The following is a 27,604-nucleotide window of genomic DNA, read 5'->3' as shown; positions in this document are numbered from 1 at the left end:
AATTGATTTTAGTTTTGTTTTAATGTAAACCGCTCTGAGCCATTTTGGAAGGGTGGTATGGAAATCAAATAAATAAAAATAAATAACTCCCATAATCCCCAGCCACAGTGGACAATAGCCAGGGATTATGAAAGTTGTACGCCAACATCTGCAGGAGGGCCGAAGTTGAGCAGCCCAGGCACTTCAAAGATGAATACATCTCTTCGAGAAAACAGGTGATAAAACAGCATTCCAAAGGCCAACAAACAGAGCTATCCCAGAAAACATGCTATAAACATTCCCAAGGTCATAACTGTCTCTCGTTGCCAGTTCCCAGAATTTAGCCAGTCCACTGAAATCTTAATTCATCTTGGATTAAAGAATCTGTTGCTGGCCAAGTTGGCATGAAAGCTAATTTGGTCTGGGGTCTAATTTGGCTGGTTCTGTCCCAGAGAAGGGAATAGGCCAATTCACAACATACCTTCATGTATCATTACCCTACAATGTTATCCAAGACAGCTAACATAATGAGAATTAAAATGAACATTATTTTTCAAACTCCATAACAATTACATCAAACAAGCAGTAAAATCAAGACTGGATTAAAAGCAATAGCAATGGGGAAATGATCTAAGAAGCAAAATTGGGGCAGGGGGGGGGGCGTGACAACAAATGAGAAAAATGTCTTTCCTGCAGGCTGGAGGCTGAGCAGGGAAAGGGCCAGGCAAACGCCCATCAGCTCAACATCCCATTCTCTTGGGGACCCCACAGAAAAGGCCCTGTGCCTTATGGCCAGTGAGCAAAACATAAAAGCAGGGCCTCAGTGGGTGATCTCAAGAGATGGACAGATTGAGATGGGTGGAGGCAATTTTCAGGACATTCTGGTCTCATACCATTTAGGGTGGTAAAGGTCAAGACCAACTTTTTTCAAATGAACCTGGAAACTGTCTGGTTACTGGTACACACTGCAATAGGATGGTCCGATCTGGTTGCTCCCCTCAGCAGACCGGAAGCCGCATTCCAGTTTACCTGCAATTTCTAAACAGGCTTCAAAATCATCCCCACATAGTGGCCAATGCCAGGCCTGGTTCCTTCAAGATAGGGTTCAACCTCTTCCCCTCTGACCATCCCAGAACACAGCCAATTCAGCCTGAGTGCCCAATTCTTAAGCGGGGGGCGGTGTTGGAAAACAATCCAAAAGAAGCTGACAAACTCTTCCCAGATCACCAGAAACCCCAATGAACAGTACCTCTATCTTCATGGGATTAGGTTTCAATTTGCTTCCCTCATCCAGGAAGGTGGGGTGGTTTATTTATTTAACATATCTGTATACCGCCCAAAACTTACATCTCTGGGCAGTTTACAACAAAACAGTACAAATTAAGATAGAATTCAAAATGTTAACACAAAATAATTTAAAATTTAATACAATGTTAAACTATTAACAACTGAAAGTCTAATTAAAAGCCGGCGTGAACAAATGTGTCTCAACTGCCTTTTAAAGAGTTGTCAGAGAAAGAGAGGCTCTTATTGCAGCAGGGAGCGCAATGGAAAAGGCCCGCCCCCGAGTAGCCGCCAGACGAGCCAGTTTGATGCCTTTTCCTCTCTGAGGTTTCTGTCACTGATATGTGGTTTGCACTCTGAAGCTCTTTACACTTTCTGAGCAAGTATGTGGTTTCTCATATGGACTTTTAAAAAAAAGTGACACAAGGCTTGTGCTCCCCTTGCAGCTCCTCCCATATTCAGTCGATGTATATGGTTTGTCTTCTATGGACGTTCTTTGGTTTCTGCTACATGTCTCTAAGCCAGGGGTTCCCACCCAGGGTTCCTCCAGATGTTGCTCAACTACAACTCCCATCAATCCCAGCTACAAACACCCCCCACCCACCGCCTTATGAAATGAGAAGCAGGTATGTGTGGTTATAAAGACTCACTTTGGCTAACAGATGATTACCTCAAATTGCCAGAACACAATACTATACATTGCAGTGTACTAGAACTCTGCACCTACTTTCAGCAGAATAAATGTCTTGGTATTGGAAACTCACTGGCTGAACAGTCCCATTCATAATCTCTGTGCACTTTCCATCTGGAGGAACCCTGGTTAGGAACCACTGTGCTACACACTAAGCATTGAGAAGATCTCCTGCCTGTATGAATTATTTGATGCATCAATTACTCTTACTAGTGCTCCTTTCACATTCCAGCTACTGATGACACTTTGTCCTCTGTGTGGATTCTTTGATGCTATTTGAGTTGTGAGCAGCACCCAAAGCTTTTTCCACATTCAAAGCATTCATATGGTTTCTCCCCTGTGTTGTATTCTTTGATGGGAAAAGAGGTTTGAGCTGTGACCAAAACGCTTTCCACACTCCAAGCATTTATACGGTTTCTCCCCTGTATGTATTCTTTGATGGGAAGTGAGGGATGAGCGTTGGCAGAAGCTCTTTCCACACTCCAGGCATTTGTATGGTTTTTCCCCAGTGTGGATTCTTTGATGAAACATGAGGCCACTGCCTTGACTGAAGTACTTTCCACATTCCAAGCATTTATATGGTTTCTCCCCTGTGTGAGTTCTTTGATGCAAAGTAAGGTTTGGACGCCAACGAAACCTTTTTCCACACTCCAAGCATTGATGTGGTTTCTCCACTGTGTGGATTCTTTGATGTGAAGTGAGGCCTGAGGAGTGAGTGAAGCTCATTCCACACTCCAAGCACTCATAGGGTTTCTCCCCTGTATGGATTCTTTCATGTGATATTAGACCTGAAGCACGACTAAAGCTTTTTCCACACTTTAAGCACTGATATGGCTTTTCCCCTGTATGGGTTCTTTGATGCATAGTTAGCTGTGTGCTCCGAATAAAGCTTTTTCCACACTCCAAGCATTGATATGGTTTCTCCCCAGTATGGGTTCTCTGATGTTTATTGACTTCTGTTCTGCTACTGAAGCTCCTTCCACACTCCAAGCATTGATAGGGCTTCTCCCCAGTGTGAATTCTTTGATGCAATCTTAGCATGTCAGCTCGCCTGAAACTCTTTCCACATTCCATGCATTTATGTGGTTTCTCCCCTGTGTGAATACTTTGATGTGAAGTGAGTTGTGTACTCACACTGAAACTCTTTCCACACTCCAAGCATTTAAATGGTCTTTCCCCTGTGTGGACTCTTTGATGTAGAGTGAGGCCTGAGTTTTGAGTGAAGCTCTTTCCACACTCCAAGCATGTATATGGTTTCTCTCCTGTGTGGACTTTTTGATGTAAAGTGAGTCCTGATGCTTGACTGAAGCTTTTCCCACACACCAGGCAACTGTAGGGTTTCTCTCCAGTGTGGATTCTGTGATGTGAAGTAAGGCCTCCAGATTGTCTGAAGCTCTTTCCACATTTCAGGCATTTATATGGTTTCTCCCCTGTGTGGATTCTCCAATGAACTTTCAGGCTTGACTTATAAGTGAAGGTTTCCTCACACACAGTGCAATTAAACCTTTTCTTTACTTCCTCTATTTCTAATTGGTTTGGGATGTCATAAGAGACTCCATCATCTGAAGCAAAGGATTCACTTCCCTGCTTCTCTTTTGCTTTCATTTCCGGTTTCTGCTCTCCTTCCTCCTTGCATTTGGCTGTTTTGAAAAACATCCAGCATGGCTGACTTTCATTCTCCCTCCCATCATCTCCTGGAGAGAAAAAGAAAAAATGGTAAGAGAGCTAGAGAGAAAAGGAGGCTGGCAGCAAGCAAGAACCCCAACTAACAATGGTTGCGAGTGCAAGATGAAAATTAAGACTCAGGGCAGATCCTGCCCCATATTAAGCAGACTCTGACTGGCATTACATTAGTTGCTGATGCAGTGCATGTGCGGACTGGGACCACAAAGACCTGTCTTCAGCTCCCAGTATAGCCCTGAAGTACACTGGACAGCTCTGAGACACCCAGTCAGTCAGTATTTGGGCAGGGGCCAAAGTATAAGCCAGTGTACACCCCTGCTAACTGAGCCAAGAGGCACCTTTTAAAGTGGTGGTCCTCTGTATTTAGCAGGGGGAGAGCAACTGGCCCTCTCTATCCCCAGCACAGCATCCCTCCCATGGCTATTGCTGGTGTCTGTCTTATGTTCCTTTTTCAGACTGTGAGCCCTTTGGGGACAGGGAGCCATCTAATTTATTTATATCAATCTAGGTAACCGCTTGGGGAACTTTTGCCAAAAAGCAGTATAAGAATATTTGTAGCTGTAGTAGTGTATGAGCATCAAAATGTTTTTGGGATGACAGCATTCCTCCCTGCCCCCGCTGGTTGCCGGAAATACCGGAAGTACCGATCGCGCGTGCGCCCACTGCCCCCACATGTGCGCCCGCCGCACACTGTGTGTGCACGTTGTGTGTTATATACACATGCAATGTGCAAGGCGGGTGTGTGCGTTGTGGCAGCGGGCGCATGCGCAATCGGTACTTCCTGCAAACAACGGGGGCAGGGGCAGCAGGGAGGAATGCTGCCACCCCAAGAACATTTCATAAAAACGGAGCGCCGGTGGGGGAGAAACGGCAGGAGGGGTAAGTGCAACTCCCCCCCTTTAAAGGGAGACCCCCGCTGGCGCTGGACCGCACCTCCACGGTTCTATGCACATCCCTACTACTCACTGATAACAACATTTATATGCTGCTTTTCAACAAAAGTTTCCAAAGCGGCTTATATAGAGAAATAAATAAATAAATAAATAAATAAAAGATGGATACCTGTCCTCAAAGGGCTCACAATCTAAAAAGAAACCTAAGATAGGCACCAGCGACAGTCACTGGAGGGATACTATGGTGGGGGTGGATAAGTCCAGTTGCTTTCCCCCTGCTAAATAAAGAGAGTCACAACATTTAAAAGGTGCCTCTTTGCCCAGTTAGCAGGGGAAACCACGGGGTGGACCATCTTTTTTCCAGGCCAGGGTCTAATTATGTCAGGGTGAAGCCACTCCGGTGACATTAGATCCTATTATGAGTGGCATGATGTCATCAGATCACATTGGGGCCAGTCTACAGAGGCAGGCTGGCACCAGCAACCAGATGGACTACTGTTACAGTTAACAATATACAGGTCTGTGACCCTTTTATTTATTTTAAACCCTTGATATATTTTCACTGCCACCACCAAACGACATCCTAATTTGGTATTCAGACTCTAACTCTGGTATTGCGCCCAGGTGGTAACATGGAAAGAAGTAGACACAGTAGAAACAGCTTTAAAGTTCCAAACCAAATAAAATAACCGTATTGGGGTACAATAGCTTCTGTGCTTTCTTATTCACCACAGTGTAGGGTCACACACATAATGGTTTCTGGAACAAAGTAACAACTTTCATATTTACTTGCCAGTCAATACACCACTTCTTATATTTCCATCTGGTATTCAAAACACTGGTACTTCTATAAGATTGTTTCAACAAAGGCCTTACGGTAAAGATACTGAGGTGTCCATTAAGGTAAAACAAACTTCTTTAGAGTTTCAGCACTTTTCCTGGGATACAACCTCCTGTGTAATCAACCACACACACCCAGCATTTGCATTTGATAGTCAAGCTTGCTCTACAGAGGTCATGCCTCTGTACAACCTACCCACCAACCTCCCAATCCCACCCTCAGTCCTGCTCTAGAGACCCTAGCCAGAGACCCTCTCTCTCGCCCTAACCATCCCTGTCTGTGGGATCCCCATCCAAGCCCTCTCTCACTCGGGCTCTCTCCAGCCCGGTCCCAGCACAGATCCCTGGGGGACCCCACTTCTTACTTCCCCCCTTCCTTCTAACTTCCTATGTAATCAACCACACACACCCAGAATTTGTATTTGATAGTCAAGCTTGCTCTACAGAGGTCATGCCTGGTGTGTAAAACCTAACCCACCAACCTCCCTATCCCACCCTCAGTCCTGCTCTAGAGACCCTAGCTAGAGACCCTCTCTCTAGCCCTGACCATCCCCATCTGTGGGAACACTATCCAAGCCTTCTCTCACTTGGGCTCCCTCCAGCCCTCTCTGGGAACCTCAGTTAACTCCACCTGAACTTTATAGCCACCTCCTGCTTGCTCCATTCCATAGCCCCTCTATTAGGAATTCTCTCCAGGGGAGGTTCCTAAGTTTAAAATGACTTTTGACTGACAGTGTGTACTAGCCAATCACCACAGCCATGAAAGCCAGCAGGCTCCACATCGGGTGGCAGAGGGGCAGCAGTGCTGCTCAGGGGTATTGGGCGCCCGGTGTCTGGGCAACCCAAGGAATGGGGTGAAGGCAAGAGGCAGCCTTCGGTGGCCCTTGGAAGACCAGGGACATTGGTCCCTCCCCTCCACACACACTCCAGTACAGCTAGGCACCTGCTGTGAGGCATGGTCAGGTGACTCCTTCCCTATTTCTGGAGGCTGCCCAAGATTTTGGCTTTTTAGGGAAGCCGCCTTGCTTCTTTCTGACTCTTAATACACAAGAAGAAATTTACTTCTTCTAGATCTGGCATGACATTTGCTTTTTCTTGCTTTTGTAATGTGATTTGTAGAATGGTTTTAATCTTTGTGGTTGCGAGCTCCTTTGGATCTAAGAGGAAAGCGGGACATACATTTCCTAAAATTAATATTTTTAATCGTCCTGTAAATTAACTATTCATTGTGTACTGAATATTTTTGTGATTTTATTGAATGATTTATGGATGTTGTTAGTGACTTAGAGGCTGATATGACAATAGTCGACTCAGCACAGAGAGAAAAGCTGCAGCCAGGAAGGAAAAGCCGTCTTACAGCATCCGATTTCCTCCTGGAGCAAGTAAGGAGGTAGCCTTTGACACCCATGTCTGATACCGTCTTGTGTGGCTTAGAGCAGGGTTTCTTAACCTTGAGCCTCCAGATATTTTTTGACTACAACTCCCATCATCCTCAGCCACAAAGGTCATATCTGGGGATGATGGGTGTTGTGGTCCAACAACATCTGGGGGCCCAAGGTTAAGAAACCCTGGCTTAGAGAAAGGACCACCAGCTAAGGGCCCCCCTCACTGTGAAGAGAGACCCCACAATCCTGTCGGGCTGAAAGTGGGAAACCAGGGTGCTGAAACCCAACAGGAGTGTGAACAATGATAAAATGTTGCTGTTTACCATTTGTACTCAGATCTTACCAAAGAATGGAAAGAGGTAATCTTACCCAGAAGGACCACATTCCCAGAATCCTCCTCCATGGCTCCCCTGTACAGGCTCTTTGGTCTTGCTCCCCCTCGCAACTTCCTCAAAAGTCATCAGACGCTGAATGAAAATAATAATAAATAAATACTATAAAACAAACACAAATCTTGAAATAACCCAACAATTGTTCCCCTAAATGCACCACTAAAAGATCTGTGTTTTATTAAAGCTCTCCATGTAATAACAAGGGGGTAAGGAACAAGGGGGTAAAGTGGGAAGAACATGGGGGAGGTAACGTGGTTAAGACAATTATCAACAAGGAACAAATGGAAAATTATGCTAGTAAACCTAAGTAATTCTTCCAAATCTTGGTATGCAATTCTTCTTTCATCTCACAGCACTATGTTGCGTCTCTGCACATAACTAAGGTAGGGAGATCTTCCATCCACTGCTAGATTTGAAGGACATGTATGAGTTTTGCACTACTGCTAAATCATAGGCCTGGCAACAGTAGCGCCTCAGTCTGTGGTCCCTGGAGAGATCCCAGACCTTTGGCAAGTATCCAAGAAGAATGATGTTCTCACTAAATCTCAAATCTGAATTCAAGTCCAAATGGATGAGAAGAATCACTTCTTGCCGCAAAAGAGCTTTTTCGCACTACAACTCCACACCATGTGGGTTAGAGAGCCTTCCACAGCCCCATCATGCCAGCACAAAAGGGAGGCAATGATATCTTTGTGGAACAGGGGCAAAGGAGTCCGGAAGATGTGAAACCCCACCTTCTGCTGGCTGCCTAAATTTAAGACCCAAGGCAAAGGATTTCTATATTTGCCGAGGCATTGGTCCATTGGGCTGGAAGGATCTGGGTTTCCAGCCCCTCATTCAGACTCTTTCAAAGAAAAGGATGCTGTACTTGTGTACAGAGCCCCAGAACGCACCTGGAAGTCCCACCTCTGGCACTTATATGCTGGGAGGCCTCATCTTCCCCACGCTGTCCACAGTCCCAGTGTTTGCCTCTTCAAACAAATGCCATAGCTGTGGAATAGAGCAGTGAGTGTGAGCAGGGCTGTTGCTAGGTAGTTACAAGATCTGGGCCATTATTTATTATTTATTATTATTTCTTGTTTACACAGTCTGACAGGTGTTATTGACTGGTTTGTTTTATCCAGACATCGAGTCCTTCCCAAGGACCTGGGATGCCAGAATTTTATTATCAATATTGTTGTTAATATTATTATATTATTATTATTTATTCGATTTCTATACCGCCCTTCCAAAAATGGCTAAGGGCAGTTTACACAGAGAAATAATAAATAAACTAGCCTAGCCGCACAGAGCATCTGTGTGCTATTTGGGGCTGGCTGTTCCCCCCCTCCCTCCTGCCCCACTCTCCCTCTACCTCCCCCTCCCTCCTGCCCCACTCTCTTGCCCCCTCCCCCCTCCTGCCCCACTCTGCACTCTCTCTTTCCCACTCACCCCCTTTGCAGTCTCTCAGCTGCTTCCTCGCCACTTTCTTGTCTCACTGGCCTGGCACACCGCCTCCCACCCCCGGAGGCCAGGCTGGGCTTCGCCGCCACTTCCGCCGCCTCCCCTTTCCCTGGACTGCTGGGACAGCCGTCCCGCCTCCTGCGGGCGGGCCGAGCGTTGCCGCCTCCTCCTCCCCTCCTCTACCCAGGACGGCCTCTACCCAGGCCGTCCCGCCCCTGCCTCCCGGCAGCCGCCATTTTTCCTTTGCCTCAAACTCTCGCACAATGCTAGGAACTCTCGCGAGAGTTCCGCCACCAAATCCAGGAGGATACGCATACTGGCTAAGAGAATTAAATGTATAGATAAGATGGATCCCTGTCCCCAAAGGGCTCACGATCTAAAAGAAACATAAGCTAGACACCAGCAACAGTCACTGGAGGTACTGTGCTGGGGGTGGAGAGGGCCAGTTACTCTCTCCCTGCTGAATAAAGAGCATCACCACATTAAAAGGTGCCTCTTTGCCAAGTTAGCAGGGTCTTGGCTCAGGCCCACAGCCTCCTAGGGATGTGCATGAAGTGTTTCGGTGCCTCTAGTGCCCCGAAACGCTTCAAAGTGCTCCAGCTGGCGGGAGGCGAGAGGTTGCTTTAACAGGAGGGAGGCAGGTCTTACCTGGGTTGCTGCCGCCAGTGAGACGTACACACACACACACACACACACACACACACACCATACTGTACTCAATAGGTGTATTGCCTCCATGTGCTATGGGGGCCGCCTACCACCTCTTTCCACCATACATGCTACTGGGTTTCTGGGTTGCTGCCTGCCACCCCATGTACCAAGAGTGGCAGCTGGACTAGGGATGTGCACAGAACCGGGGGGGAGGGGAGTTCGAAGACGGGGGGTGTAACTTTAAGGGTGGGGGAGGGTGCATTTACCCCTCTTTCCGCTCTCCCCGCCGATGGCGCTCCATTAGTAAAGACTCTGTCGGGGTGGCAGCGTATCTCTGCTGCCCTGTTCCCTCTTTGGTTGGAAGTGACATTGCATGTGCGCATGTTGGGCATGTGCATGAGCACAATGTGCGTGGGCATGCACTCGGCATGCGCACGCACACCCAGCACTTCTGACCCAGCCAAAGAGTGAATGGGGCCTTTACTGATGGCACGCCAGTGGGACGAAAGCAGAGGGAGGGGTAAGTGCACCCTCCTCCACCCTTAAAGTTACACCCCCCCGCCTCCGAGCCTCCAAACTGCCTGGTGTTCTAACCTGTCCATAAAAGGGCCTCCAAACAGGTTCATGCACATCCCTGAGCTAGACTGCCACTGCGCACGCCGTCACTCACTGGTCCTCCGCTGTGCCCAGCAGCTGAGTTACGACTGGGTTGAAGGGGGCACTGCCTGCCACCTTCTTCCCTGTCCCCAACAGCAGGGTTGTGTGAGGGCCACCCACTGCCCCTTCAGCATGCAAAAGGCCTGTGCTGAAGGCTGGCCCTCCAAGCACTGACTCTCCAACCCCAGCAGCTCGGTTGGTGTTGGTCACAAGCGGGACTGGCTGCTGCCGCCGCCCCCTCCAGCATCCCCAACTGGGTCACCACTGGGTATGAGTCCATGCCTCTTCAAGTTCCTGGCACCTGGGTTGCAATTGCAGAGGCAGAGGAAATGGGGGCAGTGTTCCCTCTTAACAGGGATTCCCAGATAAGAACATCAGAACAGCCCTGCTGGATCAGGCCCAAGGCCCATCTAGTCCAGCATCCTGTTTCACACAGTGGCCCACCAGATGCCGCTGGAAGCCACAAGCAGGAGTAGAGGGCATGTCCTCTCTCCTGCTGTTACTCCCTTGCAACTGGTACTCAGAGGCATTGTTGCTGACTATCAATCAATCAATCTCTATTACAGTCATAGACCAGCATAAAGTATAAGAGTGATTACATGTTAAAAGTGAAAGTAGATAAAAGGTGATTACATTTAAATTGGTACATATTAATACGATAAGGACTAAAAATAGTAGATAATACACCAAAAGCATGAGGGCCTAAAAGTTAGTAAAAGTCATAAAAACACATGAAAGGCATTAAAGGGGGGGGCGGGGTTGGAAGGGCATAAAAATGGATGTAATCAAGTTAAAAGACATGAGAAGACAAAAATACATAAAAGCCTGAGTAATGAAACTGGAGAAGAGCCAGATTAAAGGTTATAAGGAGCAGTAAAAAGGGAGGCACATGAGCAATAACAGGGCCTGCCTAGAGTCACGGAGGGTCAGATTAAGGCTGATAGGACTCACTGCCTGTCATCCACCGACGAATGCTGATTGCAGCCGCACAGTACCAGGCAACGCTATATGCGATGGCAGGCTTAGAGTCAGAAAGTAGCAAGGAGCTGTAGATTTGGCTTGGATGACCTGGATACTTGCTTAGCAATGGGAGGATGAGGGAGGCACTAATGTCTCTATAGAACAAGCAGTAGAGGAGAACATGCTCAGTAGTTTTGATCTGCCCTAGGCTACAGGGGCATAGTCAACTCTGCAAATGGGGTCCTTCTATAATGGCCTTCTAGCACTGCTGAAGGGAGGCCATGACTGCGAGCCAAAGTGAATGTCCTTCTGTGCTTTGGAACCTCCAATTGGGTGAGGTATGCTGCTGGAGAAGAAGAATATCTAAGCCTGTCACTGATAGGAAATTTTGGGACCCTGCTGAGATCGGTTTGACACCCCATGTCTGTAATGTGCTGCTTGATGGTTGCTTTTTGCCTGATCGTAGCCCATGCTGAGCAAGGTCAAGGCGGAAAGGTCCAGAGTAGCTATTTTAGTCTGTTGTCTGAATCCAGCTAGATTGGTAATCATCGCGTAGGGTTAGGGGGGCAAGACCAATTGGGCAAAAGAATAGTCTGGGCCAATAACAGAGAATGGCCATCCACACCCTAGCCTCCAGCCCATTCATTCATTCATTCATTCGATTTCTATACTGCCCTTTCAAAAGTGGTTCAGGGTGGTTTACACAGGGAAATAAATAAATAAAATGGATCCCTTTCCCCAAAGGGCTCACAATCTAAAAAGAAACATCAGATAGACACCAGCAACAGTCACTGGAAGTACTGTGCTGGGGGTGGATAGGGCCAGTTACTCTTCCCCTGCTAGATAAAGAGAATCACCACGTTAAAAAGTGCCTCTTTGCAAAGTTAGCAGAGTGGCATTGGAGACACATCTCAAGACTTGGAGTGCTGCTCGCAGGTATTTAGACTGTACAAGTTCCAGAGTGGCAATGTTGGGGAAGGGGCAATGTTGTTGACTACAACTCCCAGAATCCCCAGCCAAAGGTCAATGCAGCTGGCTGGGGATGCTGGGAGTTGTAGTCAACAACATCTGGAAATCCCTGTTAGAGGGAACAGTGAATGGGGGGGGGATTTAAAGTGTTTGATTCTGTCTCTCCCACATTCCATTACAATCTCACAGAGGGGGAGGCTCACTAACAGAGGAGGCAATCATGGGAAAGGCCTGAAAAGTCCCAGCTCAGAGCCTGCCCCTCCCCACTGCCTCATGCTTCAACAAGGTCAGAGGTAGGGGTATGGGGATGGAGGCAGCCAATAGGTCCCAGGCTCCCAGCCAATCTGTGTAATCCATCCCCTCACTTGCCCACCTGGCATTTCTCAAAAGAACACAGGAAGCTGCCTTCTACCAAGTCAGACCATGGTCCATCTAGCTCACCTTGTCTACGGCACAGACTGGCAGGCAGCGGCTTCTCCAGAGTTGAGCAGGAGTCTTTCTCAGCCGTATTTGGAGATGCCAGGGAGGGAACTTGGAACCTTTTGCATGCAAACATGCAGATGCTCTTCCTAGAGCAGCCCCATCCCCTAAGAGGAATGTCTTATAGAGCTCACATGTAGTCTCCCATTTGAATGCAAACCCGGGTGGATCCTGCTTAGCAAAGGGGACAATTCCCCTTTAATTCAACAATTCAGCTTGTTGTGCACCGCCCAGAGCCTTTGGGCAATCCATCCATCCATGCTTTTTTATCATAAGACCAGTTCTCCCCCCGCTGGTTCTCACCTCTCCCCCTGAGCCCCCTGGATCCTCCCCTCCCACCCTGTACGCGGCACTCACTAGTTCTCCTAGAGGGGGGAAGACAGAGCCCCCGGCTGTCGCCACAGAAGAGGCGTGGAAACGTCCGCTGCGTCTTCGGGGGCTTTGCCTACTCCTGGGGAACCATCTCCGGCTCCTCTTCGAGAAAACGCACGCGGCAGGGAGTGGGGGGGGGGGGGCGCTTGCTCTGCCAGATGCTCGGCCGTCTCCCAGCCTCGCGTTCCATCCCCTCCCAATCCTTCCTCTCTAGGACAGAGCAAAATAGAGTAGGAAGACAGAACGGCTCCTTACCAGTGTTGACATTTGCGGCTCCCCGCAAAGGGCGTCGGTCTAATGGGAACCGGAAGTGATTTCTCTGCGTCTCGTGTCGCCCTTTTCTCTCTCTCTGCTCTTTCTTCTTCTACTTCCTCCCATTTGGAAAGGGAGAAAGGCAGGGAGAGACTCTTAAGTTGCGGGTCAGATTTGGGAGGTGGGTGGGGAAAAGACGCCCCCCCCGCCCAACCCTTTTGCTACTACTATCTCGGAGCTTCTCCTTCAATCCAGCTGCAAAGTGAAGCCTGAATGTCCCTCCATGGTCGGATCTTGCTGCAAACCTCTCTCTGAAAGCAAAGTATATCCAGGCTGCTGTGGGTTTGCAGGCTTGCTCTCTTTGGATACAAAAATGACGTCTGGAGCTGTGGAAAAAGTGGCCAGAGACTCGGACTCGGGCCTGATCCATGGAGCCACAGGTTGTTTTGTGGTCTCCAGCCGGAGCAGAGTAATCTAGTATAAATGAATTCTTATACTACTATATATATGAATTATACCAATATATACATGAATTCCTGGAATTCATTTATACAGAGGCTCATTCGTTATGTCCTTTTATATGAAATAAGGTTTTATTCTTTTTCACCCTTTCCCCCACCTGTTGTGCACCAAAGTCACTTTGCACTCTATGGACGCTCAGGAGATAACTAGAGTGGAGAGGGGTTTAGCAACACTGCTCTTAATTAAAGAGGGCTCTCTTGTTCTTATGTTTGGGTTCTGGCAGAAGAGCTAAGAAAGACAGACCACCACTTTATGGACGAGGGTATTTTTATTTACCTAATAAAAACACAACAGTGAATCTAAGAGCTGGCAGGAGAAATATGCGGGCATAAGTATGTAGTTTGCAAGCCAACAATTCCTAGCATTCCCAACTTCATGAGGAGGAGGGGAAGATGGAGAAAGATGGAATGGGAGGAGGCTCAGGCAAAGCGAGCAAGGGGAAAGTGGGGAAAGCAGATGGAGGTGGAGGCTGGAATCCTCAAAGAGAAGGGAACACAGAGGCTTGCCATATGACCAGACTTTGGAGTGGCTTGTAACAAAACAGACACAGACCGACAGATGCTGAAAAGCATAGAGTTGGCTGTGGGTGTGTAGGCAAGTCTTGGATCAGATCCAGGATGCAGGCCAGTTCCCCTCCGCAGGAGAACTGCTGACGGAACCGAGTCTTGTTGGAACCTTACCAGCAGGGTTCTTGGTAAACTTGGTGAGCAGGTCCGAGAGATTCTCAGAGCAGGCTGCCTTCTGTCTCACGGCCAGCCTTTTTATACAGCTCTGAGTCTTTCATCAGGTCATAAAGTCCCTGCCCCAAAGCATGTGTCCATTATGGTCACTCTAAATTGCCCTGAATGATTTCAAATATGTCAATAGGTCTGGTCATAAAGACATAATTTACATATAGATTTAAAGATGTGGCAGGCCTGTGTTTTCTCATCAGATAAGCAGAGTTTTGTTTTGTTCCCCAAAGGTGTGTTTCCAAATACTGAACAAGCCAGCTCCGGTTGCAGTCTCTTGCTAACTGCAGGTTCCACATACCAATGTCTTCACAGGATAAAGGGGGTGCAGCGGGAGGGAAGAGAGAGGGTTTCTTTCTCAAGACAATATCTAAATAGCTAGCCTACCAGCTCACACTTCTAGGCTACAAGGAAAATATCATAAACAGGATGCCTCTCTACAAAAGATATGTAATAAAGGCTTCCAGGTCTCTTGTTACAATCTGGCAAACATTCCTAGCTAGGCTTGTTAAACTTCACCCCCCCAGCTGTTTTTGGACTACAATTTCCATAATCTGCAGCCACAGTGGCTAATAGCCAGGCATTATGAGAGTTGTAGGCCAACATCTGGAGGAGGGCCAAAGTTGAGCAGCCCAGGCAGTTCAAAGATGAATACATCTCTTCGAGAAAATTGGTAATAAAACAGCATTCCAAAGGCCAACAAACAGAACTGTCCTAGAAAATATGCCAATCCTAAGAACAGAGCTGTCTTGTTGTCAGTTCCCAGAGCTTAGCCAGTTCACTGAAAGTTTAAGACATCTTGGATTAAAGAATCTCTTGCTGGCTAAATTGGCATGGGAACTAACTTTGTCTGGGGTCTCATGTTGGCTGATTCTGTCCCAGAGAAGGGAATAGGCCAGTTCATGATATACCTTCATATATTGTTATTGTATATGGTTATCCAAAACAGCCAACACAATGAGAATTAAAATGAACATTATTTTTCAAACACCATAACGATTACACTAAATGAGCAGTAAAATCAAGATTGGATTAAAAGCAGTAGCAATGGGGAAATCATCTAAGAAGCAACACCAGCCCAGGGGTGTGTGTGTGTGTCATTCTTACAGGTTGAAAGCTGAGCAGGGAAAGGTCCAGACAAACTTCCATCAGCTCAGCATCCCATTCTCTTGGGAACCCCACAGAAAAGGCCCCGTGCCTTATGGCCACTGAGCAAAACAAAGCAGGGCTTCAGTGGGTGATCTCAAGAGATGGACAGACTGAATTGGATGGAGGCAATTTTGAGGATATTCTGGTCTCATACCATTTAGGGCTGTAAAGGTCAAGACCGACGTTTTTCAAATGAACCTGGAAACTGCCCGGTTACTGGTGCACACTGGAGAATGATGCTGTGATCTGGTCGCTCCCTTCAGCAGACCGGAGGACATATTCCAGTTTACCTGCAGTTTCTAAACAGGCTTCAAAATCAGCCCCATATGGAGTTCATGACAAGAATTGTATGTAAACCTCCTGGGGATCGTTTATAGCAGGTAGAAGTCAACAGACTGTCAGTGACTAAAGCCAGGTCTGGTTCCTTCAAGACAGGGTTCAACCTTTTCCCCTCTGACCATCCCAGAATATGGCCGCAGTGCCCAATTCTTAAGTTTGTGTTTTGTTCTAGCAAAATAATCCAAAAGAAGCTGACAAACTCTTCCTAGATCACAAGAAACCCCAATGAACAGAAACTCCAATGAACAGTACCTCTATCTGGATGGGATTAAGTTTCATAGTGCTAAGAGTGCTGGACTAGGACTGAGGAGACCCAAGTTCAAATCCCCATTCAGCCATAAAACTAGCTGGGTGACTCTGGGCCAGTCACTTCTCTCTCAGCCCAACCTACTTCACAGGGTTGTTGTGAAAGAGAAACTCAAGTATGTAGTACACCGCTCTGGGCTCCTTGGAGGAAGAGCAGGATATAAAATGTAAAAATAATAATAAATAATAATAATAATTTGCTTTCCTCATCCGCGGAAGTGGGGGGGTTTGTTTGTTTAACACAAAAATTTACACCTCTGGACAACAGAACAATACAAATTAAGACAGAATTAAAAATATTAACACAAAGTAATTTAAAATGTAACACAATGTTAAACTATTAAAAACTGAAAGTCTAATTAAAAGCTGGCGTGAACAAATGTGTCTCAACTGCCTTTTAAAGAGTTGTCAGAGAAAGAGAGGCTCTTATTGCAGCAGGGAGCGCAATGGAAAAGGCCCGCCCCTGAGTAGCCGCCAGACGAGCCAGTTTGATGCCTTCTCCTCTCTGAGGTTTCTGTCACTGATATGTGGTTTGCACTCTGAAGCTCTTTACACTTTCTGAGCAAGTATATGGTTTCTCATATGGACTTAAAAAAAAAATGTGACACGAGGCTTGTGCTCCCCTTGCAGCTCCTCCCATATTCAGTCGATGTATATGGTTTGTCTTCTATGGACATTCTTTGGTGTGCTTTATAACAAATGTTTCTGCTACATGTTTCTAAGCCAGTGGTTCCCACTTGGGGTTCCTCCAGATGTTGCTGAACTACAACTCCCATCAATCCCAGCTACAATTTACTGTGGCTGGGGGTGATGGGAGTTGCAGTTCAGCAGTGGAATGATGGAAGTTGTAGTTCAGCTTTGGTGAACTGCTGAAATAAGAGCAGTTATTGCTCTTGTTGAAATAAGAGCCTCTGCTGAAATAAGAGCCTCCCCATCTCTGACAACTTTTAAAAAGGCAGTCAAGACACATTTGTTCACCCAGGCTTCTAATTAGATAGAGTTTTAACAGTCTAATGGTTTTTAATAGTTTTAATGTTGTTTTAAATTTTAAATGATTATAATGGTTTAACCTTCTTACTTGTTGCTTTTATTGTTTTGTTGTAAACTGCCCAGAGACTTGTGTTTTGAGTGGTATACAAATGTTAAATAAATAAAATAAAATAATATCTGGAAGAACCCTGGTTGGGAACCACTGTGCTACGCTCTAAGCACTGAGATTTCCTGCCTGTATGAATTATTTGATGCATCAATTACTCTTACTAGTGCTCCTTTCACATTCCAGCTACTGATAATGCTTTGTCCTCTGTGTGGATTCTTTGATGCCATTTGAGTTGTGAGCGGCACCCAAAGCTTTTTCCACATTCAAAGCATTTATATGGTTTCTCCCCTGTGTGTATTCTTTGATGGGAAGTGAGGCTTGTGCTGTGACCGAAATGCTTTCCACACTCCAAGCATTTATACGGTTTCTCCCCTGTGTGCATTCTTTGATGGGAAGTGAGGGACGAGGCTTGGCGGAAGCTCTTTCCACACTCCAGGCATTTGTATGGTTTTTCCCCAGTGTGGATTCTTTGATGTAATGTGAGGCCAGTGCCTTGACTGAAGTACTTTCCGCATTCCAAGCATTTATATGGTTTCTCCCCTGTGTGAGTTCTTTGATGCAAAGTAAGGTTTGGACGCCAACGAAAGCTTTTTCCACACTCCAAGCATTGATATGGTTTCTCCACTGTGTGGATTCTTTGATGTGAAGTGAGGCCTGAGAAATGAGTGAAACTAATTCCACACTCCAAGCACTCATAGGGTTTCTCCCCTGTATGGATTCTTTCATGTGATATTAGGGTTGAGCCACGACTAAAGCTTTTGCCACACTTCAAGCACTGATATGGCTTTTCCCCAGTATGGGTTCTTTGATGTAATGTTAGCTGTGTGCTCCGAATAAAGCTTTTTCCACACTCCAAGCATTGATATGGTTTTTCCCCAGTGTGGGTTCTCTGATGTTTATTGACTTCTGTTCTGCTACTGAAGCTCCTTCCACACTCCAAGCATTGATAGGGCTTCTCCCCAGTGTGAATTCTTTGATGCAACCTGAGCATGTCCGCTCGCCTGAAACTCTTTCCACACTCCAAGCATTTATGTGGTTTCTCTCCTGTGTGAATACTTTGATGTGAAGTGAGTTGTGTACTCACACTGAAACTCTTTCCACACTCCAAGCATTTAAATGGTTTTTCCCCTGTGTGGACTCTTTGATGTAGAGTGAGTCCTGAGTTTTGAGTGAAGCTCTTTCCACACTCCACACATGTATATGGTTTCTCTCCTGTGTGGGTTCTTTGATGGGAAATGAGGCCTGATGCTTGACTGAAGCTTTTCCCACACACCAAGCAATTGTAGGGTTTCTCTCCAGTGTGGATTCTTTGATGTGAAGTGAGGCCTCCAGATTGCCTAAAGCTCTTTCCACACTTCAGGCATTTATATGGTTTCTCCCATGTGTGGATTTTCCAATGAACTTTCAGGCTGGACTTGCAAGTGAAAGTTTCCTCACACAGAGTGCAATTAAACCTTTTCTTTACTTTCACTATTTCTAATTGATTTGGGATGTCATAGGAGACTCCATCATCTGAAGCAAAGGATTCACTTCCCTGCTTCTCTTTTGCTTTCATTTCCAGTTTCTGCTCTCCTTCCTCCTTGCATTTGGCTGTTTTGAAAAACATCCAGCATGGCTGACTTTCATTCTCCCTCCCATCATCTCCTGGAGAGAAAAAGAAAAAATGGTAAGAGAGCTAGAGAGAAAAGGAGGCTGGCAGCAAGCAAGAACCCCAACTAACAATGGTTGCGAGTGCAAGATGAAAATTAAGACTCAGGGCAGATCCTGCCCCATATTAAGCAGACTCTGATTGGCATTACATTAGTTGCTGATGCAGTGCATGTGCGGACTGGGACCACAAAGACCTGTCTTCAGCTCCCAGTATAGCCCTGAAGTACACTGGGCAGCTCTGAGACACCCAGTCAGTCAGTATTTGGGCAGGGGCCAAAGTATAAGTCAGTGTACACCACTGCTAACTGAGCCAAGAGGCACCTTTTAAAGTGGTGGTCCTCTTTATTTAGCAGGGGGAGAGCAACTGGCCCTCTCTATCCCCAGCACAGCATCCCTCCCGTGGCTATTGCTGGTGTCTGTCTTATGCTCCTTTTTCAGATTGTGAGCCCTTTGGGGACAGGGAGCCATTTTATTTATTTATATCAATCTATGTAACCACTTTGAGAACTTTTGTTGAAAAGCAGTATATATGCTTTGATTGTTCAAGCATGTAGCAGTGACTCAACTCCAGATATCTCTGGAAGAAATGGTTTTTGGCCTGATTCTGGGACTGATCTTGCCTTGGCTGCTCTAGTCGGTGACCTATGCCGTGAACCGAACAGGAGTGTGTGTCAGGTCCTGTCCTCTAGAACTCCATGATCTGTAAGACAGTGACTTAGTGATGATGAGGGTGACCTTGGGACAAGATTTGGGGCACACACCGCCCCCCACCTGGCAGTTATAGAGAACAACATTTATATACTGCTTTCCAACAAGTTTCCAAAGTGGTTTACACAGAGAAACAAAGAAATAAATAAAATAAGATGGATCCTTGTCCCCAAAGGGCTCAGAATCTAAGAAGCAACATAAGATACCTGGCAGGGAGGACATCATGACCATGAAGGTGATTTTCCCAGGGTAAGGCTCATCCATTGCAGGGGTGTGCTGACCCCTGCAATTTCCCCAAATGCGGGGAAATCGACTGCATAATTTGTGGGAGCAACAGTCACTGGAGGAGTACTGTGTTGGGGGTGGATATGCTCAGTTGCTTCCCCCCTGCTAAATAAAGAGAATCACCATGTTTTAGAAGTAACTCTCTGCCCAGTTAGCAGGGGAAACCACGGGGTGGACCATCTTTTTTCCAGGCCAGGGTCTAATTATGTCAGGGTGAAGCCACTCCGGTGACATTAGATCCTATTATGAGTGGCATGATGTCATCAGATCACATTGGGGCCAGTCTACAGAGGCAGGCTGGCACCAGCAACCAGATGGACTGCTGTTACAGTTAACAATAAAAAGGTCTGTGACCCTTTTATTTATTTTAAACCCTTTATATATTTTCGCTGCCACCAGTAAATTATATCCTAATTTGGGTTTCTAACCCTAGCTTTGGTATTTTGCCCAAGTGGTAACGTGGAGAGAACTAAATAGACACAGTTGAAAGTGTTTTAAAATTCTAAACGAAATAAAATAACTGTATTGGGGCACAATAGCTTCAGTGGTTTCTATTCCCTACAATGTAGGGTCACACGCATAATAGTTTCCGGAACAAAGTAACAACTTTCATATTTACTTGCTAGTCAATACACCACTGACTAGTCAGTACACCACTGATAGTTCCATCTGGTATTCAAAATGCTGGTACTTCTATAAGCTTGTGTCAGTGTGTCAACAAAGGCTTTACGGTAAAGATACTGAGGTGTCCATCAAGGTAAAACAAACTTCTTTAGAGTTTCAACACCTTCCCTGGAATACAACCTCCCAGGCTATATATCCAACGTGACGTAAGAACATAAGAACAGCCTTGCTGGATCAGGCCTAAGGCCCATCTGGTCCAGCATCCTGTTTCACACAGTGGCCCATCAGATGCCACTGGGAGCCTACAGGCAGGAGTTGAGGGCGTGCCCTCCCTCCTGTTGTTACTCCCCTGCAACTGGTACTCAGAGGAATCTGCCTTTGAGGCTGGAGGTGGCCTATAGCCCTCCGACTAGTAACCACTGATAGACCTCTCCTCCATGAAGTTATCCAAACCCCTCTTAAAGCCATCCAGGTTATTGGCTGTCACCACATCTTGTGGCAGAGAATTCCGCAAGTTGATTATGTGTTGTGTGAAAAAGTACTTCCGTTAGTTGGTCCTAGATTTCCTGGTAATCAATTTCATGGGATGACCCCAGGTTCTAGTGTTATGTGAGAGGGAGAAGAATTTCTCCCTATCCACTTTCTCCACACCATGCATTATTTTATAGACCTCTATCATGTCTCCTTGCAGTCATCTTTTTTCTAAACTAAAAAGCCCCAGGTGTTGCAGTCTTGCCTCATAAGCCCTGCTAACTTGGCAAAGAGGCACCTTTTAATGTGATTCTCTTTATTTAGCAGGGGGAGTGTAACTGGCACTATCCACCTCCAGCACAGTACCTCCAGTGACTGTTGCTGGTGTCTGTCTTATGTTTCTTTTTAGACTGTGAGCCCTTTGGGGACAGGGAGCCATCTTATTTATTTATTATTTCTCTGTGTAAACTGCCCTGAGCCATTTTTGGAAGGGTGGTATCAAAAAGATAGAAATCAAAATCAAATATAAGGAAGGTACTCTAGGCCCCTGATTATCTCTTCTGCACCTTTTTCAGTTCTACAATGTCCTTTTTCAGATGTGGTGACCAGAATTGTACGCACTACTCCAAGTGTGGCCGCACCATAGTTTTGTATAAGGGCATTATAATATTAGCAGTTTTGTTTTCAGTCCCCTTCCTAATGATCCCTAGCATGGAACTGGCCTTTTTCACAGCTGCCACACATTGAGTTGATGCTTTCAACGAGGAGTCCACCATGACCCCAAGATCTCTCTCCTGGTAAGTCACCGACAGCTCAGATCCCATCAGCGTATACTTGAAGTTGGGGTTTTTTGTCCCGATGTGCATCACTTTACACTTGCCAACACTGAACCGCATTTGCCATTTTGTCACCCACTCACTGAGTTTGGAGAGATCCTTTTGGAGCTCCTCACAATCCGTTTTGGATTTCACTACCTGGAAGAGTTTGGTATCATCTGCAAATATGGCCACCTCGCTGCTTACCCCTACTTCTTCATCATTTATGAATAAATTAAAAATCACCGGTCTCGGTACAGATCCCTGGTGGATCGGTACTTCTTACTTCCCCCCTTCCTTCTTACTTCCTGTGTAATCAATCACACACACCCAGCATTTGCATTTGATAGTCAAGCTTGCTCTACAGAGGTCATGCCTGGTGTGTACAACCTACCCACCAACCTCCCAATCCTACCCTCAGCCCTGTTCTCGAGACCCTAGCCAGAGACCCTGTCTCTCGCCCGAACCATCCCCATCTGTGGGAACACTATCCAAGCTGTCTCTCACTCGGGCTCCCTCCAGCCCTCTCTGGGAATCTCAGCTCCACCTGAACTTTATGGCTACCTGCTCACTCCATTCCATAGCCCCTCTCTTAGGAATTCTTTCCAGAGAGGTTCCTAAGTTTAAAAAGACTTTTGATTGACAGTCTGTACTAGGCAATCACCACAGCCATGAAGGCCAGCAGGCTCCACATCGGGTGGCAGAGGGGCAGCGGTGCTGCTCAGGGGTATTGGGCGCCCGGTGTCTGGAAGGCAAGAGGCAGCCTTCGGTGGCCCTTGGAAGACCAGGGACATTGGTCCCTCCCCTCCACACACACTCCATTACAGCTAGGCACCTGCTGTGAGGCATGGTCAGGTGACTCCTTCCCTATTTCTGGAGGCTGCCCAAGATTTTGGCTTTTTAGGGAAGCCGCCTTGCTTCTTTCTGACTCTTAATACACAAGAAGAAATTTACTTCTTCTAGATCTGGCATGACATTTGCTTTTTCTTGCTTTTGCAATGCGGTTTGTAGAATGGTTTGAATCTTTGTGGTTGCGAGCTCCTTTGGATCTAAGAGGAAAGTAGGACATACATCTTCTAAAATTAATATTTTTAATTGTCCTGTAAATTAACCATTCATTGTGTACTGAATATTTTTGTGATTTTATTATATGATTTATGGATGTTGTTAGTGGCTTAGAGGCTGATATGACAATAGGCGACTCAGCACAGAGAGAAAAGCTGCAGCCAGGAAGGAAAAGCCGTCTTACAGCATCCGATTTCCTCCTGGAGCAAGTAAGGAGGTAGCCTTTGACACCCGAATCTGATGCCATCTTGTGTAGCTTAGAGAAAGGACCACCAGCTAAGGGCCCCCCTCACTGTGAAGAGAGACCCCACAATCCTGTCAGGCTGAAAGCGGGAAACCAGGATGCTGAAACCCAACAGGAGTGTGAACAATGATAAAATGTTGCTGTTTACCATTTGTACTCAGATCTTAACCAAAGAATGGAAAGAGGGACTCTTACCCAGAAAGATCACATTCCCAGAATTCTCCTCCATGGCTCCCCTATGCATGCCCTTTAGTCTGGTTCCTACAGAACCTGCTCCCCCTCACAATCGCCTCAAAAGTCACCAGACCCTGAAAGAAAAATAACAACAACTCAACAATTGTTCCCCTAAAAGCACAATTAATAGGTATGTGTGTTTTATTAGTTTTCAATGTAAAAACAAAGGTAAGGAACCAGGGCCGTATTGGGGGCACTGAGAGGGTGTTGGGATGTATGTGGGGAGGGCATCGGGTTTTGAGCAGAATGGGTGCTTAAGGGTGGGAGTATTCATTGCTGCTGAGTGCAGTGGGGCGCACCAGGAAGATGCCCTGTTGCCCTGTGGGCCAGTCCAAGCCTGTAAGGAACAAGGGGGTAAAGGAAGAGCGTGGGGGAGGTAAAGGGGTTAATTCAATTATCAACATGGAACAAATGTTTCAAAGGAAAATAAAACACCACCTTTGGTGGGTTGAAGCAAGGAGCAGGTGGTGGTGGTGGTGGAAAGTTAGTCTTGTGGTAGCAAGCATGACTTGTCCCCTTAGCTAAGCAGGGTCCACCCTGGTTGCATATGAATGGGAAATGAGAAGTGTGAGCACTGGAAAATAGTCTCTTCAGGGGATGGATCGGCTCTGGGAAGACCAGAAGGTTTCAAGTTCCCTCTCTGGCTTCTCCAGGATAGGGCTGAGAGATTCCTGCCTGCAACCTTGGAGAAGCTGCTGCCAGTCTGTGAAGACAATACTGAGCTAGATAGACCAATGGTCTGACTCAGTATATGGCAGCTTCCTATGTTCCTAAGTTGCAGTAAACTTTCAGAGGTGAGGCAAGGGCTGAGAGAACGGGGGTGGGGAATAACAGGATAACAGGATCAAGCTGTAGTTTGATATTGTTGTCTGTTATTTATTTATTTATTTATTTAATTGTATTTTACAAACAAAAATGATAAACACAAAGAATTTCAGTGTACAAGTTTTGCTGAATAATGCCCACTTTTCTTCATGGTATTCCTGCTTCTATCTATCTATCCATCCATCCATCCGATTTCTATACCACCCTTCCAAAAAATGGCTCAGGGCAGTTTACACAGAGAAATAACAAATAAATAAGATGGATCCCTGTCCCCAAAGGGCTCACAAACGAAAAAGAAACCTAAGACAGACACCAGCCACAGTCACTCGAGGTCCTGTGCTGGGAGTGGATAGGTCCAGTTACTCTCCCCCTGCTTTTGTGGCAGAAGCAAAGCAATACACTTGATTGCTTCACAAAGAGGCGCTTCACATGACTGCTGTGAAGCGCCTCAATGTGGTCTGCGGCGCGAGTGGGCTTAGCCTGCTCTCCCCATAGACAATCGGAGGTGGAGCCCTGGGTGGCCAGACCGGCCGCCCACACGACTGCCGGCTCCCTCACGGAGCTGGCGGGGGCTGCGGAGATCGGGGGCCAAGTCCCAGGATGATGCCCTGTGCCAGTGCGTGGGGCTTCCTGAAGTGACCCCCGAGCCCAGGAACCTGCTTGCAGCCTCCCGGCTGGGGGTCTACTCATGTGTCGCTGCACGCCATAGTGACACACAAGCAACGACATGCAGTTAACAGAGCACTCCCTCTGTTAACCTCATTTAAGGGGAGGGTGCTTTAGGCAGGCTAGCTGCCCGGTGGTTTCCACGATCCACAGAAGCTCCCATAGCCCGCTTTCCATTGATCGTGGGGATAGCCTCATTGTGGTTTACTGTCAGTTCAGAAATAGGAGCAACTATCATATCTGGGTTTCTGTCCAAAATATTCAACTTGCAGGTGAGGCCTGTTGTTGATTGGACAAAGTCATTTTGCGTAGATTGCACTGATAGAGGATTTAAATATAGGTAATAGATTTATTTAATGTGCTTGCCAAAAAAAAGTAAAAGAACAGTTCGAATTTTGTAGGATTCAACTTCAAATGTTTTTCATTTTATTGAATGACGACTATATATGGTAAATGTGAATCTGAGAAAGGTCTGCTTCTTCGGGGCATGATGTGGTTTGGGAATTACTGATCTGATTATTGAGTGGTGAACATCTGTTGAGAAGAATGACAGTTAAAATCTGCTAGTTATCTTGAGGATTTCTTCTTTAAAAATTACAAGCAAAATGATATTTAAACCTTCCCTCCCAGGATATTGTGGTCTAAAAGTGTAAATAGTAGTGCATTCAGCTAATTTAAGTGGCAGGATTGTTCATGCAGAATTTGGAATGTGTAGGTCATTAGGAAGTATGATGATGGCATTTTCCACAAATTATCCAACATATATAATGGAGGGTTTAACTATAATCTGCACTCAGTGGCCACCATCCAACACTGAGTTAAGGGTTGGTGTCTTCCTTCAAATGAGATTTTTATTGCAAGATAATTAATTCAAGTCTGGAATGCAACTGTGTTAAATTGTGTATGTTTGCAACTGTGTTTGACAGATTATGCACATATTCAATTAAAATGTTACGGCGAGGGGTACGGAGCGCACAGCCCAGGATGATTCGCCCACAGCCCCGAGCCCCGCTACGGACAGCCCGGGTTCTCACCTCTCCCCCTGAGCCCCCTGGATCCTCCCCTCCCACCCTGTACGCGGCACTCACTAGTTCTCCTAGAGGGGGGAAGACAGAGCCCCCGGCTGTCGCCACAGAAGAGGCGTGGAAACGTCCGCTGCTTCTTCGGGGGCTTTGCCTACTCCTGGGGAACCAACTCCAGCTCCTCTTCAAGGAAATGCACGCGGCAGGGAGTGTGTGTGGGGGGGGCGCTTGCTCTGCCAGATGCTCGGCCGTCTCCCAGCCTCGGCTGCCTCGCGTTCCATTCCCTCCCAATCCTTCCTCTCTAGGACAGAACACGATAGAGTAGGAAGACAGAACGTCTCCTTACCAGTGTTGACATTTGCGGCTCCCCGCAAAGGGCGTCGGTCTAATGGGAACCGGAAGCGACTTCTCTGCGTCTCGTGTCGCCCTTTTCTCTCTCGCTCTCTCTGCTCTTTCTTCTTCCGCTTCCTCCCACTTGGAAAGGGAGAAAGGCAGGGAGAGACTCTTAAGTTGCGGGTCAGATTTGGGAGGTGGGTGGGGAAAAGACGCCCCCCCGCGCCCAACCCTTTTGCTACTACCATCTCGGAGCTTCTCCTTCAATCCAGCTGCAAAGTGAAGCCTGAATGTCCCTCCATGGTCGGATCTTGCTGCAAACCTCTCTCCGGGCTCCTGTGGTGGGTTTGCAGGCTTGCTGATCTGTTGGTTTATAAAATGACGTCTGGTGTGGAGAAAGTGGCTAGAGACTCGAACTCGGGCCTCAGTGCACTCAGGACAGGTTAACAACAAGAAAAATCTTTTTCACGCAACACGTGCATATATTTAATTTATCGAAATTCACTGCTACAAGATGTGGTGGTAGCTATCGGCTTGGATGCCTTTAAACGATATCTGAGAGAACACTGGAGGAGAAAAATATCCAAAAGCAGTATAATACCTTGATCCATATTAAGGTATCACAAAGAGGAGAGGAAGCTCTTTTGTTCTCATTAGAGCGACTTATCAGTGGCAATTAGTAATGATTGTTAAACAGAACTTCCACATTAGGAGGCAGTATACCTCTGAATATCAATTGGTTGTGGGCTTCCCAAGGGCATCTGAGGGGAACAGGATACTGGCCCTGATGGACCTTTGGTCTGATCCAGCTGGGTGTTGCTTATGTCTCCATTACATGATGTTCCTACATGCTCCTCTGGGAACTCCTTATCTACCCTCCATAGGGCTGGGGGAGTTGAGGAAACAGGGAATACCATTATTATAGTGGTACCATCTACCATAATAAGTACAAAGACTTAGAGGGTGGGTCTCTGCCATGATTGGATACAATCTAGTTATTGATACAAGGGAGGTGAAAAAGGAAAGGAAATGGAGGTGAGAACAGAATGAAAAAAAATTGTTCTGCTTTTTGCTCTCCATATATGTATATTGTATTAACTTCTGTAAAACCGCACTGAGATGCAATATAAAAGGCAGTATAAAAATTGAACAATAAATAAATATGGAGGAGAACCATCCTTTTCATGTCCTTCTCTTGGGAGACTGCAGTTTCCCTTTCATTGCCAAAAGAAGGGGATTCCTCCTGTCTGCAACATTCAGTGCTTTGTGCCTGAAAGTACCCACTGGTCCTTATCTGGTGCAGTGGGGAAATGCTTGACTAACAAGCAGATGGTTGCCGGTTTGAATCCCCGTTGGTACTATATCAGGCAGCAGTGGTATAGGAAGATGCTGAAAGGCATAATCTCATATTGCGCAGGAGGAGACAATGGTAAACCCTTCCTATATTCTACCAAAGACAACTCAGCCTCAGAGTCTTTATCTGGGGGTTGTTCTGTGCTCGCCTGGTAGGGAAACCTGGTGCTCCCCTAGCTCAGGTGTGTGTGTGTGTGTGTGTATACATACTTTCTGGATGCATCAGCATCCA

General features: G+C 46.6%; 1 protein-coding gene and 1 non-coding gene across 2 annotated transcripts; one reads left to right on the top strand and one right to left on the bottom strand.

Moving 5' to 3' along the window:
* Positions 1-1,244: 1,244 nt before the first annotated feature.
* Positions 1,245-25,972, bottom strand: LOC128347581 (zinc finger protein 271-like). The gene is made up of 4 exons (XM_053302532.1): positions 25,753-25,972; positions 23,135-23,247; positions 17,345-18,721; positions 1,245-3,447 (listed from the first exon to the last, which is right to left on the bottom strand). The coding sequence occupies exons 2-4, from the start codon at positions 23,181-23,183 to the stop codon at positions 2,276-2,278; spliced, it is 2,598 nt and encodes an 865-aa protein (XP_053158507.1). The 5' UTR covers positions 23,184-23,247; positions 25,753-25,972; the 3' UTR covers positions 1,245-2,275.
* On the top strand, positions 19,634-19,792 carry LOC128348327 (U1 spliceosomal RNA). The gene has a single exon (XR_008318081.1). It is a non-coding gene; the product is annotated as a U1 spliceosomal RNA (small nuclear RNA).
* Positions 25,973-27,604: the final 1,632 nt, after the last annotated feature.

The sequence above is a fragment of the Hemicordylus capensis genome, chromosome 2, assembly GCF_027244095.1.
Source record: "Hemicordylus capensis ecotype Gifberg chromosome 2, rHemCap1.1.pri, whole genome shotgun sequence".
In the NCBI taxonomy this organism is placed as follows: Eukaryota; Metazoa; Chordata; class Lepidosauria; order Squamata; family Cordylidae; genus Hemicordylus; species Hemicordylus capensis.
Note: the sequence above shows the minus strand (reverse complement) of the source record. Positions and strands in the feature narration are given on the sequence as shown.